The following is a 21,379-nucleotide window of genomic DNA, read 5'->3' on the forward strand; positions in this document are numbered from 1 at the left end:
TCAGGTGTGATTTGGTGTTGTAATCGGCAGTGGGAGCTTGAGCAGTGCACCGGCTGGTCTGAGTGCATTCCGATTTTACTTTATTCTTCATTACGCACTGGGTGAGCACACTTTTATTATTATTATTACCATCCATTTTAATTTCGCCCTCTCATTCATCATATGGGCTTGGATAATGCTTGGATTTCGAACTATAGTCCCTTCAGGACTTTACGAAATTTCACTGTGCCAAATTGTTGACTTTGACTTGGTGATGGAAATGTGAAGGAGGAAGCGTGCTGGACTTCAAGTATTGAACAGTTGTACTGGAACTTTTTTCTCTCGTTTGGAGTGGACTTCATACCCTGATCATTCCCCTTTCCCTGCTTGAATTTCCTTTCCCGATTTTTCCTTCTTTTCGTTTACCATTCGTATTTTCTCGTAACATATCAATAAATTTTGTAGCTTGGTGCTCTGCTAAATTTGCACTTCGTCTGTTGTGTATCTTTCGAAAGTTCTAGTGCCTACTCGTCTTAAAAGAAAAAAGGTGTGTCTTAGTTTTTTTAGGGGGATATCCTGTTGTTTTATTACGTGCCTTTTCGAGCACTGGAAATCCTGTTGTTTTATTACGTGCCTTTTCGAGCACTGGAAAGTTCCTTTTAACTTGTATTATTTTACTTGTTCCTATTTTCATACTTTCCTGCTACTTTTGTGCGGCATTCATGTGAACATTGCCATATTGGAACTCGAATGTAAACTTATTCCTATCTGGTACTTGGCACGCCAAAGCTTTATTGTGGTTTGTGTGGTTACCCCTTTGGATACCTATATGAACCAAAATAAAAACCCGTCGATAATTTGTACGATTTCCCATTTTAATGGTGTATCAAATGGTCAAAATTCTTACTCTTTATTGTGGAAACAATTGTTATTTCTTGGAGTTGTTTTAATATATGTGTTCATTTTTTTAAAACCTGTGCTTGTGGGGGTTTTCATTTTTTGGTGTTCTCCTTTGCCTTTTTTCATATGTCCCTACCGCGGTAATTCCTCTGGGGAAAGGCCCCATAATTGAAATCGCCACTTGACTTGGGACGTGATCACCACTGTCTGCGGTTATTCGAGGCATAACATTTAAATATTGGTGTTACCCCACTCTACACATTTCCCTGCGCTCCGCTCTGCTGAGTCCTCTCTGCGGCGCACCAGCAAGTATTACTTGGAGTTTTTCGGTTTCTTTACATCGAACTTGGTTGGTTTTTGCTTAGCGATTGCTGCAAGCGCTTGAAAATACATATCATGTTTAAATGTGTCTTTGCACACCGTAATAACTCGCAGCACTGCACAATTACATAAACAATCCGTGCGCGAGATAGACAATGACTTTTTACCCTACATAGCACTCTTGACGTACCCATATGGGGTCGCGCCAAAACAGGAATTGAAGAATGGAAGGTGGACTATGCACGTACTTAAATAGACGACCAGCAGATGGCAGGAAGAGAACTTATACAGCTTCGAATCACATACTTACTGTGCACCCAAATGGGTTCGCACAGTTCTCGATTTAGAACGAACGTACGACCCCATATGGGGACGTGAAGTTCAAAAACTTGACTACTCTCACGTACCCATATGGGGTCGCTTGGCACTCAACGTGTTAATGAATTTTGCCGGGTAAACACCAAATGTGTCACCAAAGATCTTTTAATGCCAACATCGTACAACATGGAGTGTTGAATGGACTTTTTTCCGCCCTTCAAAAATCCGAGTACATTGCCGGGTTTGAACTCGCTATATTGGGATCCGGAGGCCGAAACTCTATCCCTGATCCACAGAGGCACCTAAGGGACCCTAAATTTTGGGTCAGCAGCAGCGCAGACCATCGTTTACAATTATTTACGCCTTACCAAGAGATGTGCCAGTTGGGTGCTACATTCCCTGACAGAAAGCCAAAAAGAGGCGAGAGTGGACTGGTGTCGTCTTATGCTAGAAAAATTCAATGGAGGGCAGTCCCAAGACACCTACAATATTGTCACTGGTGATGAAACATGGGTCTACAATTATGACCCTGAAACGAAGAGACAGTCTTCTGTGTGGTACTTTCCAGGGAAGAACCACCCACAAAAGTTTGACGAAGTTGGAGCTCTGGAAAGAAAATGGTGGCAACTTTTTTTACGAAAACAGAACATCTCACCTCTGTGACCTTGGACACACATCGCACAGTCAACACTGAATGGTACATGAATGACTGTCTTCCCAAAAGATTCACAATTAAGTATTTATTTATTTTCCACCTAGTCGATACAATGATTGCTTAAGGCAATTTTTAATGGTCAAAAGTGGTACATGTTTCGTATATTATCAACATCTTCAGCCACATAACACTGTTTAGATGAAAAATATATAAAATTGACAAAGTAATGCTTTAGAGGAAGTGTCAATCTTATGTTAATTTTAAAATTTGACTACTCTCACGTACCCATATGGGGTCGCTTGGCACTCAACGTGTTAATGAATTTTGCCGGGTAAACACCAAATGTGTCACCAAAGATCTTTTAATGCCAACATCGTACAACATGGAGTGTTGAATGGACTTTTTTCCGCCCTTCAAAAATCCGAGTACATTTTAAAATTAACATAAGATTGACACTTCCTCTAAAGCATTACTTTGTCAATTTTATATATTTTTCATCTAAACAGTGTTATGTGGCTGAAGATGTTGATAATATACGAAACATGTACCACTTTTGACCATTAAAAATTGCCTTAAGCAATCATTGTATCGACTAGCTGGAAAATAAATAAATACTTAATTGTGAATCTATTGAAGTGCGATACGGACCATGAAGCTGATTTTATGTAATGTCTTCCCAAAGTCGTTGCCACATATAGGTCACAGCACCCTAGGTCCAAGAGTGCGCTCCTTCTGTGGCATCAAGACAATGCATCTGCGCATAGGGCTGCCAGAACAATGGACTTTTGGAAAAGGAAAAAGTGCAAGTGTTACCTCCCCTATTCACCTGATCTGGCCCCGTGCGACTCTTTCTGATTCCCTAGGACCAAGGAAAAAATTCATGGGTAGCAATTTTCGTCAGGCCATTGCAGCATATGAGAGTGCAGTAATAAATCAATCCATCAGTCACTACTGATCTGCTTTTAGGGCAGTCGCCCAGGTGGCAGATTCCTGATCTGTTGTTTTCCTAGCCTTTTCTTAAATTATCGCAAAGAAATTGGAAATTTATTGAACATCTCCTTTGGTAAGTTATTCCAATCCCTAACTCCCTTCCTATAAACAAATATTTGCCCCAATTTGTCCTCTTGAATTTCAACTTTAACTTCATAATGTGATCTTTCTTTCTTTCTTAGTTACCACTCAAACTTTTCCGTCTACGCATGTCATTCCATGCCATATCTCCACTGACAGCTCAGGACATACTGCTTATATTAGTTACAATTTCTTGTTATTATATCCACCTATAAAATAACATCATCTGCAAAACGCCTTCATATATTGAATAGGTGGATATAATAACAAGAAATTGTAACTAATATCAGTAAGTTCAATACGGGCAAAAAACATGAAATAGGTTTTATGCAACATACTGTTTAATTTAAGATATTACCAAAAATTATTGGGTTCAACCTATTCAATACAATATATGTACATTTCAATACGGACCAAATATGAAATTTGTAACACATACTGCTTAGTCGAGCAGCTCGCCTCCTTTCTCCCAAGTCTTCCCAGCCCAAACTTTGCAACATTTTTGTAACACTTCTCTTTTTGTCGGAAATCACCCAGAACAAATCGAGCTGGTTTTCTTTGGATTTTTCCCTGTTCTTGATCAAGTAATCTTGGTGAGGGTCCCAAACTCTAGCTGGGGTCTTATGAGAGACTTATTGCCCTCTCCTTTACATCCTTACTACAACCCCTAAATGCCCTCATAACCATGTGCAGATATCTGTAACTTTTATACAAAATCCCTTTTATGTGGCTACCCAATGAAGATTTTTCCTTATAGTAACACCTAGGTACTTACAGTGATCCCCAAAAGGAACTTTCACCCTGATAATGCAGTAATTAAAACTGAGAGGACTTTCCCTATTTGTGAAACTCTCAACCTGACATTTAACCCCGTTTATCGTCATACCATCGCCTTTTGTCCGTCTCACAACATTATCAAGGTCATTTTACAGTTGCTCACAATCTTGTAACTTATTTATTACTCTGTAAAGATTAACATCATCTGCAAAAAGCCTTATCTCTGATTCTACTTCTTTACTTCTTCTTGAGGAATTCCCCTCTTAATTATTACAAGGTCAGATAAAGCTTTGTCTACTCTAATTCTCTGAGATCTATTTTCTAGAAATATATCCACCCATTCAGTCACTCTTTTGTCAAGTCCTCTTGCACTCAATTTTACCAGTAGTCTCATATGATCTACCCTATCAAATGCCTTAGACAGGTCATTTGCGATACAATCCATCTAACGTCCTGAATCCAAGATATCTGCTATATCTCGCTGGAATCATTCATTCATTCATATTCTAAAGGCAAGGCCTTGTTGCTGCAACCACATTTGTCTCTCCTCTGCTGAGAGTTTCAGGTCAACATATTTTTTCAAATTCAGCCTGTCCATCGCGGAATCCACATACTTCTTCATCGGCCTTCCTCTTCCCTTCTCACCCAGAACTTTTCCTTCCAGCAGAGTCATGAGGAATGTGTTATGTTGAAGTGTGTGGTCAAGGAATTTTGTTTTCCTCTTTTCTATAGTGTTGATCGATTCCCTTGTTTCGTTTATTTCCTTAAGGACCCTGTTGTTTGACTTTTTCTCTGTCCAACTAATTTTCAGCGTCCTCCTCCATGTCCAAATTTCCACTGCTTCCAGGCATTTTATTCCTGTTTTGCTAAGACCCATGTTTTGCAACCATACAACAAAACACTCCACACAAACATTTTGGAAAATTCTTTCCTAACTTTAATGTTCCTGCTTGTCCAAAGCTGTTTCTTGTTACTGAAGGCTAATTTAGCTAGAGCAATCCTCCTCCTGATTTCTGTGGTGCACCTGTTGTCCTGAGTGGTAATGCTTCCCAAGTAGCAAAATTGACTTACTTGTTGTACATTTTTCATCACCTACCTTAATGTTTATTGGTATTTCCTGAGTCGATTTCTTGACAACTAATACTTTTGTTTTCGAGGTGTTCAGTTTTGATTTTGATTCTTGCAGTGTTGATGTTAAAACTCGTAACATTTTACTTATTTCCCTCTCTGAATTTGCAATTAATGCAATGTCATCGGCAAACCTTATACAGTGGATTGTTGTCTGTTAATTTTAATTCCTTTGGTTTTTTGAATAGGTTTTGATATGGCCTCCACAATGAACATGTTGAACAAAAATGGAGATAGCACACAACCTGGTCTCACTCCCCTTCTAATGGATGATTTCTATTGTTGTGCTTTGATTTTTATATAAGAGTAAAATGAGTCTTCCGTCCCTCCAGTCCAGTCCTATATTCTTCATGTTCCTAAAAAGTTGTTTCCAGTTTACTTTGTCAAAGGCTTTCTCTATGTCCACAAATGCAATGTATGTTTTCGTGTTAACACTCAGTCTTTTTTCTAGAATAGTTCTTAATGCTAGAAGAGCTTCTCTTGTTCCCTTCCCTGTTGCAAAACCAAACTGATCCTGCAATGCATATAGTTCAATTTTCTTTTTAATCCTGTTCTTAATTACATTAAGCAGTATTTTGGATGCGTGCAATAGCAGTGTTAGTGTTCTATAGTTGGAACAGTCAGTAGCATTTCCTATGTTTGGTAAGGTAACTGTCCTACTTTTAGTAATGTCTCAAGCAATTTTGCCATTGTAATAGCATCTTGCAATGATATACAGTTGTTGTTTCATTCTTTCTCCTATTCCCTTGAGAAGTTCTGCTGGTATGTCGTCCGGTCCGGTTGCTTTCTTGTTCTTTAATTATTTTAGTGCTAGGTCAAATTCTTCCCATGTGATTATTGGGCCTATATTGTCTTCTTCCACCATCTGTTCAGGTTCAAGGTTGTCTGGAATTGCCATTACTTCTTCATCCCAGTACAGGTCTTCAAGATATTCCTTCCAGCATTCTGCAATATCTTCACTATCAGTAAGTTGCTGCCCGTTCTTATCCTTTGTAAATGAACTTCTTGTTTTGGGTTTATACTGGAGTGATTTGATCATGCCATATGCTATATCTGTTCTTCCTCCTATTATATCAATCTCTATAGTCTGTGTAATTTCCTTCATCCATGCTTCTTTTGCCTCCCTACATTTTGTCACAATGAGATTCTTTGTTTTTCTGTAATGATCTTGGCTTAATGCTGTGTTTGTCTTCTTGTACTGGTTTCATTTCTGAATGAGGTCTAATATCTCTTCAGTAATCCAGGGCTTTCTTGGCTCTAGTCTTCTATTCCCTAAAGTTCTATGTGCTATCTCAGAGATTCCTTGTTTCATAATTTCCCAGTCCATCTCACAATTATATTCCATGAGTGCATTTGTATCCTCTGCATATTTCTCTTTAATTTGCTCATTTTGCAATCTGTTTAAATCCCATCTGGCTTTCTTCCTTCTGATTATCTTTTTAAGCCTGAAATTGCACTTTGCCATCACAAGTGTGTGATCACTGTCCACTTCAGCGCCAGGATAGCTGTGGCTTGATTTGATTTGATTTCTATACCTAGCTTTAACTAATATGAAATCAATTTGGTATCTTTGCATGTCTCCGGGACTTTTCCAGGTATATCGTCTTCTAAAAGGCACTTCAAACATGGTGTTAGTTATTACCATATCATACTGTTCACCTCGTCTGTTCCTCTTTCCCAGTCCAAATTTCCCTATTCCCATTCTGTCTGGTTTTGAGCCAACTACAGCATTGAAATCTCCTATAATCACCAGATTTTCCTTGTCATCAGCTAGTTTTAGTAGCTCTTCAACCTCATCTTCATTACTGTTCAATGTTAGAAAGTAAACTTGTATAATGTTCATATCTCTAGGTTTTGCTTTGATCTTCACCATCATTATTCTGTCATTTACATGATAGGTGTTCTCAATATTTTTTGCTCAGTTCTTCCCAAGAATTAGTCCCACACTGTATTGACCAGGTATTGTTCCTCCGCTATAGATGATTCTAAATGCATCACTAATGAAATCACCATTTCCTTGCCATCGTGTTTTGCAAAGTCCTAAAATATCAATATTATTAACTTCCATCACTCTTTTTACCTCTTCTAACTTCCCGGGTGTCATTAGAGTTCTGACATTCCACGTTGCAATTGTCATATGTTTTTTCTGTCCTTTGCAAGGATTTCGCTAACTGATGACCTGGGAAGCCTTGCAAGTCTGTCTTCCCCTGCCGGATCTTGAGTTCCGATGCTCATGATCAGTAATCATTTGCTCAAGTAGAGACAATTGCATGGTTGCATTATGAGGGATAATAATGCAGTGGTTTCCCATTGCCTTCTGCATCTCAATGCCGTTGACCAAAACCAGTAGGTTCATCTGCCTTTAGGGGCAATTTCTCACCCCATGGGCAATAGGGTGCCCGGAACCTCCACCCGCTCATCCACCCTACGAAGAGAGTGTTGGCACTTGGCAGAGGGATCTCCTTATACCGGGAGACACTCGGTCCCATCATTTGTTAGCCGCCTGTATGTAATAACATTGTCATTACATACATTCGTTGCCTCCTCTCTACCACAGGGAGGTGAATGCCTGGATTTCCCCATCATTGTAACTAAGACCATAGAGGCATTTCCTAGTTCCTCAGGTTCTTAAGAGAGGAATCCTGGAATAACCTTTCCTAAACCCGAACTGCCTTCTATCGAACCAGTTATTAATTTTGCAAACGTGCCTAATATAATCCCAAAGTTTACATGCAATGCATGTCAAACTGACTGGCCTGTAATTTTTGGCTTTATGTCTATCACTCTTTCCTTTATACACAGCGGCTACTACAGCAACTCTCCATTAATTTGGTATAGCACCTTCATGGAAACAATACCTAATCATATAAGTACTTTAAATATGGTACTATATCCCAACTGATTGTCTTTAGTGTATCCCCCGAAATCTTATCAATATCAGCCGCTTTTCTAGTTTTCAATGTTTGTATCTTATTGTGAATGTCGTTATCATAGGTAAATTTTAATAATTCTTTAGTATTAGTGACCTCCTCTAACTGGACACCATCCCTGTAACCAACAATCTTTACATACTGCTGACTGAATACTTCTGCCTTTTGAAGATCCTCGCGTACACACTCCCCTTGTTCATTAATTATTCCTGGCATGTCCTTCTTGGAACCTATTTCTGCCTTAAAGTACCTATACATACGTTTCCATTTTTTACTAAAATTTGTATGACTGCCAATTGTGCTTGCCATCATGTTACCCTCAGCCGACTTCTTTGCTAGATTTGATTTCCTAGTAAGCTCTCTCAATTTCTCCTTACTTCCACAGCCATTTCTAACTCTATTTCCTTCTAATCTGCATCTCCTTCTTAGTCTCTTTATTTCTTCATTATAAGAAGGTGGGTCTTTACCACTCCTTACCACCTTTAAAGGTACATTCCTCAACAATTTCTTTAAATCCATCCCAGAGTCTGTTTACATTTTTATTTACCATTTTCCACCGATCATAGTTACTTTTTAAAAACTCCCTCATGCCTGTTTTATCAGCCATATGGTACTATAATAATAATAATGCTATTTGCTTTACGTCCCACTAACTACTGTTTTACGGTTTTCGGAGATGCCGAGGTGCCAGAATTTAGTCCCGCAGGAGTTCCTTATCACAGGCTTTTCGCCTGCAGGTTAATTCAGGCTTGGTTTCTCTCAAAATGTTTGCTCCCGCTCTCCTCCTGACCAATTCGATGTGATGGGTTTCCACTAGGATGATTTTGACAGTGATTTCAAACTGTTTTGTCATTTTTATAAACCAATAATTTGTAAACTATGAGGTCCACAACCTCACCATGTGCTACTATTATTCATTTCCATGCATCATTTGTTTTTCTCATTCCCTTGTTTCTTAGGTTAACGCAGTTTTTAGTATCAATTATTATTTCAAATTAACACCTGTTTCACTGAATTTTGTCGCAATAAGTTGTTTTCTGCTCTGCATATTGATGTAAATATTGTATATTTGTGCTAATTTTGTTTCCGTCTAGGCTCTCTTTTGTTTGTTTTTTCATTTGCGCTTTCATTATGTTTTTTAGCATTTTTTCAACTCACATTATGTAAATTATTCCAACCCCCCTAATTTTTTCACTGAAGATGGCTCAAACGAGCTGAAACATGTTTGAACTTGTTTACTCCGTCTAATGACGGAATACATGATGTATTGAATAGGAGGATACTTTCATTTTTCGCCATTGAAAAGTACCAGTAAATCTACCGACATGAGGCTGACGTATTTGAGCACCTTCAAATACCACCGGACTGAGCCAGGATCGAACCTGCCAAGTTGGGGTCAGAAGGCCAGCGCCTCAACCGTCTGAGCCACTCAGCTCAGCGCTATATGGTACTACCAATATATATGGTCCGTTATTGGACATTATAAATTTTCCAGCCAACTCATTCCCGGTTGCCAGCGTTTCGCCCTCGTGTGCTAGGTTGGGCTCATCAGTGACAAATATTTCAGATTCCCTATGGGAATCAACATCTATATCAGCCATATGGTACTGCCTAATAGTCCTACTTTTAAGACCTTCCTTTCTATCACATTTATTTTTTAACTACAACAAAAAGAGCGTTGTGTAGCTGATACCATCTATTACTTCGGTTTCTCTATACAGCTCATCTGATTTTACCAGCACAACGTCCAGGATATTCTTCCTTCTAGTTGGTTCCATCACTTTCTGCGTCAGCTGTCGTTTCCATATTAACTTATTTGCCATTTGTTGGTCATGCTTCCTGTCGTTCGCATTACCTTTTCAATTGACATTTGGTAAACTGAGATCTCCCGCTACAATCACATTCCTTTCCATACCATTTCCCACATAGCTGATTATCTTATCAAATAATTCCAAATCAGCGTCAGTGCTACCCTTTCCCGATATGTACGCTCCAAAGACATCAAGTTGCCTATTATCTTTAGAAATGAGCCTTACACCTAGAATTTCATGTTTCTCATCTTTAACACTTTTGTAGCTTACAAATTCTTCCTTCACCAGAATGAATACTCCCCCTCCTACCACTCCTATCCTATCTCTACGATACACACTCCAGTTCTGTGAGAAAATTTCTGCATCAATTATATCATTTTTCAGCCATGATTCAACTCCTATTACAATATCTGGTAAGTTTATATCTATTAAATTACTTAATTCTATTCCTTTCTTTACAATACTTCTATAGTTCAACACTAACATTTTTATGTCATCCCTACTTGACTTCCAGATCCCTGTACTCTTATCACGGCTCCCTAGACCACCTCGTTTCTCTGAATGTACCTCCCTATAACCCTTCTAAACAAATTTCTTAACTTATACATACCATTGCGGTTTAAGTGAAGGCCATCTGAGCACAGATCCCTATTTCCTACCCACCCATTAGGATCTAGAAATCTCACTCCCAGTTTCCCACATACCCACTCCATAATCTCATTTAAATCCCCAATCACCTTCCAGTCAGTATCCCTCCTACACAGCATTCCACTGATAACAATCTCCGCTTCTTTAAATTCACCTGTGCTGCAGATCCCACACATCCCCAACTATGTTGGTACTTATATCTGCTTGCCTTACATTGTTGGTTTATTTAATCATGTCAGAAACATACATTATATCTTACAATAATATCAGGACAATAACAAATCTGGTACTATGACCATTAATTATTTCTGATGATGGCAGGAAATGCTGTGATTAAGCTCTACATAAATACAAATTGAATTAAATGTGGTGTGACCAATAAGCGGCTAATTCACATGCTTCCTTGGTAGCATCCATCACATTCTGGAGAGAGCAAGTAGTTGGACACAAGTTACAAACAAGAAGATGGCTCATTGTCTGTTCTTCACCACATTCACATATAGCGGAGTCACAGACAAAACCCTACTTTCTCATGTTGGTCTTTGTTCTTCCAGCTCCTGAACGCAACCTGTTGAGCGTCTTCCATGTTGACCAGCTCTGCTCGTGGCCTGAAGGAAGTCTTTCAGAAGGCGTCATTGATTCTGTAAGGTGGCTGGATCTGGAACGCCATGAATTCACTCTGAAATTCGATGGCGGTTCAGTGAGGCTTTCAGTTGTATGGAGTATGGAGAAAGCTTTTCCTTGACTTGAGCCGTTGGGTTGCTGGTTGGTACCCACATAAATTATGGGTCATCAGGTTCAGTGCTTCAGATTTCTCCAGTCTGGATGCACACTCATGGCGAATATCTGGAGGTGAGATACCTACTAGACAATAAACTTTATCAAGTGGTGTAGATCTCAAACATCCTGTAATGAGTCTGCAGATCTCATTTAAGGCAACATCCACTTGATTAGCATGACTAGATCTACACCAGACAGGGCAGGTGTATTCTGCTGCTGAATAACAGAGAGCTATTGCTGAAGTTCTTAAAAGGAGAGGATCCCCCCCCCCAGGTTGAACCCGATAATTTCTGGATAATATTGTTCCTTGCAAATACCTTTCTTTTGATGTTCAGACAGTGTGTTCTATAGGTTAGTGCTCGGTCAAGTGTTACTCCTAGATGCAGTTGAACCTGACTTATACATATTTCAAGGGGAAGAGAAAAAACTACTTGTAACTCAGAATTACTTAGAAATCAGACTTACACTGTTCATTACATATTTACTAAGAAACCACTGGAATAGGCCTACATGTGTAAATCCTTGCAAATAATAAATATATTAAGACAGAAAATATTATTTTGAACTTGGTCCAGCCTTAAACAAATCAGATAGTTTCGCTTGCTCCACTTTTCTTGCATTGAGAGTATAAACCCCCTTTTGCAAACTTAGTAATGAATTCAAAGCATTTTCACTACAACTTTTCGCACTGATGTAATGCTTACACACATTGATTGTACTTAACACTTCACTAAGTTCAGGTGTTTCAAGATTGAAGTTGTTATCTCCATCTCCATCACTGTCACGATCGCTTGTAGCTGGTCTTTCACCACCGCGTTGTTGGCATACGTGAGCAATAATCTCTTCATCAGGTTGTTCTCCACATACAGCCAGATTATTATCGAAATGCACAAAATGTCGAATTCTACACCCTCCGGTAGCGTTAGCTCATTGCCAGACAAAACTTCGTCCCCATAATCACCATTAGAGGCAGCCTCTTCTAGTAAAACACCAGCTTTGCAGAAACAGTTGCTGATTGTGGACGATGACACCTGCTTCCAGGCAGCCGAAATAAAGTCCATGGCTTGTAGCAAATGAATGGAGAGAGGTTCATTTCCTGCATCACACAGTGTTATTAAGAATTGAATGTATTTTGAAATTTGCAATGATGCCCAAATCAAGCGGTTGTAGAACACTGGTGCAGTTAAAAGGGAAAAATTCCCCTCTGATATTCTCCAGAATGATTTGAGGTGGATGTGCTGCACATCGATCCATAAGAAGAAGGATCTTCTTCTGTTTCTTTTTCATTTTAATGTCCAGTTTTTTTCAACCACTGTTCCATTAGAAGTACAGTCATCCAAGAATTTCTGTTGGATTCAAATTCCGTAGGTTTTGTTTTCGCACCCTTAAAACACCTCGGATTCTTTGATTTTCCTGTCACCAGTGGAGGAAGTTTGTCAGATCCATCTGCATTGGTGGCAAGAAGTACTGTTACACGAATTTTACTTTTCTTCCCTCCATGGCATGGGCACCCTTTTCAGCTAATGTTTTATTAGGAAGAAGATTGTAGAACAGGCCAGTATCATCACAATTATAGTTGTTTGGAGGCTGATAATCGCTTACAATACCCGGCAGAACCTCTTCTTTCCAGTGTTGCACCATGATATCGTTCACAGCTTTTGAGTCACTGCAAATTGTTCTCCCTGTGATTCCATGACGATCTTTAAATCCTTGCAACCATCCTGATGAAGCCCTGAAATCAGCAGTGATACTCATCACTTTAGCTAAACCTAATGCCTTTGCCTTCAGCATGTCACCATTAATTCATAGAGCAGCAGCCCGCTTATGCTGGAACACTGTGAAAAATGCTTTCTCCAAATCTACATACCTTCCGGAGCAATCCTTAAGTCTGAAGCAGTTTCAGTTTATGTTTGGTGTGGATTAGCGTCCACTTCTCGTATACATTTTACTTTTTCATCTAGGGTATAACTTTTCCTGTTCTCCATGGCTAATCAAAAGCAACTGAATAACAAAACGACTGTTCAACACTAAACAGCAGATACCGGCACCGTGGACATTTTACTTCTCCGTTGTACCCACGAAAGAAATTCTCATATTCAAACAAATTTACTGTATTTTCTTTTGTTTCCACACCGAAACCACCCACCTTGCTTGTAATGTATCTTAATCTTTGGCGGCATTGTGAAGGTAGAGGAGGAGCGAGATGGAGAGCGAAGGGGACTCGCTTGGTTGGCCTTTGTTAAGACGCCAGTAAGTAAGGGTCAACAATGTCACTCGACGAAACTCTTTGTTTTCTGTTTCAGCACCAAAACCCGACCGTCTTACTTCCGCCTATGCCGACAAAGAGAAAACGTTGCAAATACAGTAGTTTCTTTTAAAAAAGCACGTGTTCATTACAATTACGCACAACTCAGTTATATTTCAATGACACTTAATACGTAAAACAGCGAATTATGTATAAACGGATTACGTATAAATAAGGTTTAATCAACAAGCTTTTAAATTACATTTTGGCGGGACCTAAAGGAAATTACGTACAAATACGAATTACGCAGAACAGAGTTACGTATAAAGCATTTTCAACTGTATTTGGGAGTGAAGCAGTGTTCTAATATTTTACCTTCCCAAATCACTTGCAATTTTCTTGCTGTCTGTTGATTTTTCAGGTGGAAAGCACAGACTTGTGTTTTTGATTGGTTTGGCTTTAGTTGGTTCTCTTGGTAGTAACCACTTAGAATTTGTAGAGCATGGGAGAGCTTCTCTTCAGCAAGTTCAAACGTTTCCTCTTGAGCTGCCAGAGCGACATCATCTGCATAAATAAAGCTCTTTGTCCCTTGTGGGCGAGGCTGATCATTGGTGTAGATGTTGAAGAGTATAGGAGCTAGCACACTCCCTTGTGGAAAGCCGTTCTTTAAGTTCATCTACTCCTCTGGCCTTGGAATTCAACAAAATACCTTCTGTTCTGAAGAAAGCACTCAATCATTTGGGTGAGTTTATAGTCCTTAGTTATACTGTACACTTTACGAAGCAGTATATGGTGATTAACTGTATCGTAGGCTGATGTCAAGTCAACAAAAACTACTCCAGTGACTTTGTTGTTTTCATAGCCATCTTCGATGTATTGTGTGAGGTGCAGTACTTGGGAAGTACAACTTATCCCTGGTCGAAAGCCAGCTTGTTCTGGTATGAGTAATGGGTTTATCACTTCAGATAGTCTGTTCAGAATCATTCTTTCTAAGAGTTTGTATAAATGGCACAAGAAAGAGATTAATCAGTAGTTCTTCAGATCACTTGCATTCTTGCCAGGTTTAAGTATTGCTATAACTCTTGCCTTTCTCCACAGTTTAGGAATTTTGCAATATTTGATGCAGTTGTTGAATAAGTCCAAGAGCCATTGCTTACTGACAGGGCCAAATCTTTTGAGTTGTTCAATACAAATGTCATCAAGACCTGTCGCCTTACCATTTTGCATTTATTCAGTGCTCTATGTAGATCTTCCATAGCAAACCGGTTAGAGAGAATGCTGATTTCCTGATTAGTCGGCTTTTCTTCCTTTTGTTTTGATCCTCTCCCAGCTTTATTTGATTTGTCGCTCTCCACGAGCTGGCTAGCTATTTGATTTGCAGAAACGTTACTACTGTATGTACTAAGGTCTTAGTTGTATCATTACTGAGGTGTCTAAGTAACCTCCACGCATTGTAACTGTTTCTTCCCATATGCAGCTCTTCCATTAATTTAATCCATTGGTTACGTTTGGATTCTGAAATGGAGGAAATAACACGCTCTCCGCTGTGGATAGTTTCGTCACTGAAAGGATGTTTTTTTAAAAGGTCTTGATATTCCTTCAGCAAAGTGGATGTTTCAGAGGTAAGATCTTGAATGTAACTGGTCCTACATCCTCTAGGAATAGCTTTTCTGGAGCAATACTGGATGACTTCCAAGAACTCTTCATATGCCTCTGGAATGGGATCAATTATTGTAATCCTCTCATCAAGCATTGTGGTGAATTTTTGCCAGTCTGCCTTCTTGAAATTATACCTTCGCCTGAAGTGCACGGTGTAGCTAATTTCTCACTCATAAAAATAAGATCAGGGTTATATCCACGTAGCCATCTACCACTATTAAAAGATGGAGGAAGTTTATTATCATGGATCAAGGATAGTCGATGCAGTTCTGCCCACTCTAGTACAGCATTTCCATTTGAATCATCTTGAGAATAGCCCCAAACAGTGCTATGACTATTGAAATCACCAACAATAACATATGGTTTCCGACTGCTGAAATTAGCAGGAGGATTAAATGAGAATACCTCATTGGGAGGCTTGTAAACAGAGGAAATTACAAGGTTACTAACTTCTACAGTAATTATTTCAACATTATTTTGTTCTGTGATGGAAGTCGTAAGAATCGTAAGATCTGGTTTGGTGAAGATGGCACTACCATACTGGCCGTGGGGGTGAAGCTGATTCCTGCTCGTAGTGCCCCTGCATAGGTAGTCGGAATTGAATTTCCGTTACCTAACTGAACGTCAGCATTCCAGAAACAATACAATATGTTGTTGGTACTAACGTGAAACACTACCTCCTCCTTGACATCCCGAAAGAAGCTTGGAATGAGACGTTTTCTAAGTGGTTTCAGAGAATGTAAAAAATGTATACGTGCTAATGGAGAGTATTTTGAAAAGTTGTAACTGTTGTTTTGCAAATAAATTTTTTCTCACACTCTGCTAAAACTTTCGGCACATCATTCACAAGTTCTCTGGGTGTTAGTAAGAGCGAGGCGCTAGGTTGCAGCGTGCACAAAAGCTTGAGCAAAACTCAAAATTGTTCAAACTCTGACATAATCTGTTCGAGCACCTTGAGCCGGGCTCAAGCTCATCACTAGTAGGGGGGTAAAGGAAGACAAATTCATTAACAACTTCTTATTGATCTGGCTATACTTACTTCTCCACTGTGAACATTCAGATGTGCCTTCAGTCTGTTTGGCCTACTAAATACAGCACTACAACCAGGATGAGTACATTTATGATCTGATTTAGATCTTAACTTTCCTAGGAAAGATGGTCTCAATATGTCTTTTGTATATTGTAACTGCACATCATCCTGGTACTCTGTCTTCACTTCAGTCAGACATTCCTCCTGTTCCTCTTCTCTCTTACACTCTATCTTTACTTCATTCTGACACTGTAGCTGTTCTACGTCACTTTTATTCTGCCCCTGCTCCACTCCATTCTGGAATTGTATCAGTTCCATTTGACCTCCAGTAAATGGTTATTCCTGGAAAAGAAACAAGTATTAAGACGGTGGTGGTGATGCAGGAAACATGCTAATGTTTTAAGAGGAAGTACAATTAGAAAACCACCATCTCTTAATTCTAAACAGGAAATAATGAAGAATAAATGTATTGATAAAAGGACGGGAACAACAGAAAGGGCGTGAAAAAGAAAAGCTCCCTAGTCTTCACAATCCTAATCCAGTTGTCCAGTATCTCAGTCCAAGCTATGGGGCATCAAGTCTGCTATGGAGTGGTGTGAACATAACAGCAGTAGCGCTTGGATACTAAGTGACTCGCAGACTGCGTTGAACACAATCAATGACAACCACAATGTCAATCTGATAGCTGCTACTATAAGATCTAGAGCACAGCAGTGCTCCTTCCTGGATCCGAGGACACGCTGGTTCTCCTGGAAATGAAAAGGCACACATACTCACAAAAGCAGCCTCTTCATCCAACATAGAAATCACCTACAACAAATCACCCCCAAGCTACGCAAAACCACAATTCAAAACACATCTAATAAGACAGTGAAACAACATATGGACATAAGTACAAAAGGGTCTGTCAAAAGAAAATTATTTTCTGACAGCCATATATAGCGGACTCCAGTGCAAAACATTAGAGCCCGAATTCATTCTCACTCAGTTTCTCTCCAGACATGGAAAGTTTAAGTACTACTTTGAACGTTTCAAAATTAATACTGCAGGTGATTACTTGTGCTTTTGTGGATCTTCACAAACGGTGGCTATTTGCTTTATGTCGCACCGACACAGATAGGTCTTACAGTGATGATGGGACAGAAAAGGCCTAGGAATGGGAAGGAAGCGGCCGTGGCTTTAATTAAGGTACAGCCCCAACATTTGCCTGGTGTGAAAATGGGAAACCACGGAAAACCATCTTCAGGGTTGCCGACAGTGGGGTTTGAACTCACTATCTCCCGATTAATGGATAATGACCGCACGTAAGCGACTGCGGCTATCGAGCTGGGTCACAAACGGTGGACCATTTACTGTTCGACTGTGCCATGTTTGGAAGAACAAGATTCAAACTTGAGTGTAATTGTAATGTGGAACTTTCAAAGCCATTATACCATCTATTTAGAAAATCCTGCTGCTACAAACAGTTCCTTAAGTTCATTCACCACGTCTTCAAGAATTTAGTTTCCTAATTTTGTGTCAAGGCCCAATAAAAAATAAAAAACACTTCATCAAAACTATAACCCTAATATACTAATGTACGATAGGGTTGAAACTGTCATTATATTTAATAAATGAATACCTTTGGGGTTGGATGGAACAAAAGGTGATTGACAGAGGTCAGATAAAAAGTAAGTGAGGAGAATGGCACAACTAAGTGGAAGCAATGTCAGTTCAATATAAGACTCAACTAGATGCCATGTTGTCATCAATCTACACTCCTGAGGTTAGAGCCCCTGTAGTCTCCCTTTTTTTTTTTGCTTTACATTGCACTGACACAGATAGGTCTTATGGCGATGATGGGACAGGAAAGGCCTAGGAATGGGAAGGAAGCGGCCGTGGCCTTAATTAAGGTACAGCCCCAGCATTTTCCTGGTGTGAAAATGGGAAACCACGGAAAATCATCATCAGGGCTGCCGACAGTAGGGTTCGAACCCACTATCTCGAGCAAGCGAGCTCACAGCTGTGCGCCTCTTACCACATGGCCAACTCACCCAGTCGTCTCTTTTAGTAGCCTCTTATAACAAGCAAGATCCAAAGGCAAGCAGCAAGATTTGTTCTTGGTGATTTCCAACATAAGAGTAGCATTATGAAAATGTTGCAAACTTTGGGCTGGGAAGACTTGTAAGGAGATGAGCTGTTCCAATAAGCGGTATGTTCCGAGCTTCAGAGGAGCTTTTCAGAGTAGGAAAAATAAAGATGGAATTCAGGAGAAAAATTGGGGCAAATATTAATTTATAGGATGAGGAATAAGGGATTGGAATAATTTATCAAGGGAAATGTTGAATAAATTTCAAAGTTCTTTGAAAATATTTAAGAAAAGTCTAGGTAAATAACCGATAGGAAATCTGCCACCTAGATGACAGCCCTAAATGCAGATAATTGGTGATTGATTGATAGATTGATTGAGGCCTGTGTGCATTCTGATTATATAGATGTGTTTGCGAAATTACTAACTGGTTTGATAGAAAGAAGTTCAAGTTTAGGAAAGGTCATTCCAGGAATTCCAGCACCATATAGCAGACATTTTACAGTAGATTCAGGAGATCAAATGGACTGTATCACTGTCTGTTTTGATAGGGTAGATCATGGAAGACTATAGATGAAAATGAAGGCTATTGAAGTAGATAAAGGAGTGACTGAATGGGTGACTAAACCTCCAGAAAACAGAACTCTGAGAATTAGAGTAAGTGACTCATTGTCTGATCTTGTAGTGATTAAGAAGAAGGGTATGCAAGGCAGTATTATTAGAGGTGGTGGTGATTATTGTTTTAAGAGGAAGTACAACTAAGCAACTATCTTCTATATAACACTAATCAGAGAGAGAAAATGGAAGGGATCTGCTGCCACTTTGAAAAATGAAGGTATCGGCCAACAAAAAACAAGGGCTACAAAAATGAAGGACGCCCCAAGCCTCGAATGCTCTAATACCGTCGGGGTCAGAAAGAAAACAAATGTTGACGAAGGAAGATGGGATAGGATAGATGAAAGTGAGGAGCCTGGCACAAGTAAGTAGTAGCAATGCCAGGACTCTGCTAACAACCTTATGGTCGCCAACTCACTCTCCAAAGTTCAGAGCCCCTGGGGCCCATTTTAGTCACCTCTTGCGACAGGCAAGGGATACCGTGGGTCCTATTCTACTGCCCCCACTCACAGGGGGAAAAGTATTATTGGACCTTTATGTTTTCTTACATATATAAATGATATGAGTAAGACGATGATGACGACGATAAATGATATAAGTAAAAAAGTGAAATCAGAGATAAGGCATTTTGTGGATGATGTTATTCTTCACAGAGTAATAAATACCGTAAGTTACAAGGTTGTAAGAAACTGCAAAATGACCTCAATAATGTTATGAGATGGACAGTAGGCAATGGTATGATGATAAATGGTGTTAAAAGTCAGGTTGTGAGTTTCACGAATAGGAAAAGTCTTCTTAGTTTTGATTACTGCGTTGATATGGTGAAAGTACCTTTTGGAGATCCTTGTAAGTACTTAGGTGTTAATATAAAGAAAGATGTTCATTGCGGTAATCACATAAATGGGTTGTAAATAAAGGGTACAGATCTCTGCACATGGTTATGAGGGTATTTAGGGGTTATAGTAAGGATATAAAGGAGAGGGCATATAGGCCTAAGTCTCTGTTAAGACCTTAAATAGAGTATGGTTCCAGTGCATGGGATGCTCACCAGGATTACTTGATTCAAGAACTGGAAAAAATCCAAAGAAAAGCATCTCTATTTGTTCTGGTTGATTTCTGACAAAAGAGTAGCATTACAAAAATGTTGCCAAGTTTGGACTGAGAAGATCTGGGAGAAAGGAGACGAGCTGCTCGACTAAGTGGTATGATGAAGTTCGTAAATTGTACTAAGTGGTATGTTCCGAGCTGTCAGTGAAGAGATGGCGTGGAATGACATTAGTAAATGAAGAAGTTTGAGTGAGTTCTTTAAAAGTAGGAAAGATCACAATATGAAGATAAAGTTGGAATTCAAGAGGACAAATTGCAACAAATATTCATTTATAGGAAGGGGAGTTAGGGATTGGAATAACTTACAAAGAGAGATGTTCAATAAATTTCCAATTAGTTTGCAATAATTTAAGAAAAGGCTATAAAAACAACAGTTAGGGTATCTGCCACCTGGTCGACTGCCCTAAATGCAGATCAGTGGTGATTGATTGATTGAATGGAAGCTATGTCCTACTCAGCTATGGGTCTGATGGTCACCATCCCATGCTCCCAAGGTCAGAGGTCAGAGCATCCAAGTTCCTTTTTTAGTAATCTCTTACAACAGGTATGGGATACCTTGGATGCATATTATGCCCCCTCATCAACAGTTGATGGTGGGCTGAAACTCTATCACCGATCCACAGAGCGAGCTTTCAAAATATGATGGTATTAGGTAAAGTGGAAGGGCCCTGGAAGCAGGAGAATGGAATACTTCTCAGGTGCCACAAACCTAATACTACTGGGGATAGAGAAGAACAAGAGCTGACAACAGGAAGTCCAATAAGAAGGATGAAATGAAAGGGAGCACCCTAAACAAGGTACTGGAAGAAAGGCACAGCTGTGGTCCTGTAATTATCACTTCATGTTCAAAAATTGAGAGTCCCCTGATGTGAAAGTCAAAGACATCCCAGGCCTCCTAAATCTAATAGGCCTACCAACCAGAACTAACCATAGTAAAAATTAAAGATAGGTTAGAAATGAAAGGATTCAAAAGGGAACTCCGAGGACACATCGTTGGTCAGGATCAACTTGAAGAATAATCCAGCATTGGAAATCCCGAGCTGACACAGCCCTTAGGATCAAGTCCTGATGTTGCTTAAGGGGTTCTTGTGGGTTTTGATTGTAAATAGAGCATGTATTGCAAATGAAAAATGAAAGGTCATGACTAATATATCCATTTTAAAGGCCTGCCTGCAATAAGCAAAATTCAGATTAGGTTTTGTAAATTGATCTAGTGTTAAACAGTGCAAGAAACTGCCTTGAAATATTCCCACCCTATACCAAAGAACAGTTCATTCATTGTATTGTACTGCTGTATGTAAATATAAATCTGTTCAAAACAATGCACTTGATGATAA

The 21,379-nt window shown here is 39.4% G+C and overlaps 1 protein-coding gene across 1 annotated transcript in view; it reads right to left on the reverse strand.

Moving 5' to 3' along the window:
• Positions 1-21,379, reverse strand: part of LOC136857363 (serine/threonine-protein kinase PLK1-like) — a 692,893-nt gene that overhangs the window by 670,669 nt on the left and 845 nt on the right. The window contains exon 2 of the mRNA XM_068225160.1: positions 16,262-16,594. Coding sequence (XP_068081261.1) covers positions 16,262-16,570 — 309 coding nt within the window. The 5' untranslated portion in view covers positions 16,571-16,594. The remainder of the gene's footprint in view (positions 1-16,261; positions 16,595-21,379) is intronic.

The sequence above is a fragment of the Anabrus simplex genome, chromosome 1 (genome assembly GCF_040414725.1).
Source record: "Anabrus simplex isolate iqAnaSimp1 chromosome 1, ASM4041472v1, whole genome shotgun sequence".
Taxonomy (NCBI): Eukaryota; Metazoa; Arthropoda; class Insecta; order Orthoptera; family Tettigoniidae; genus Anabrus; species Anabrus simplex.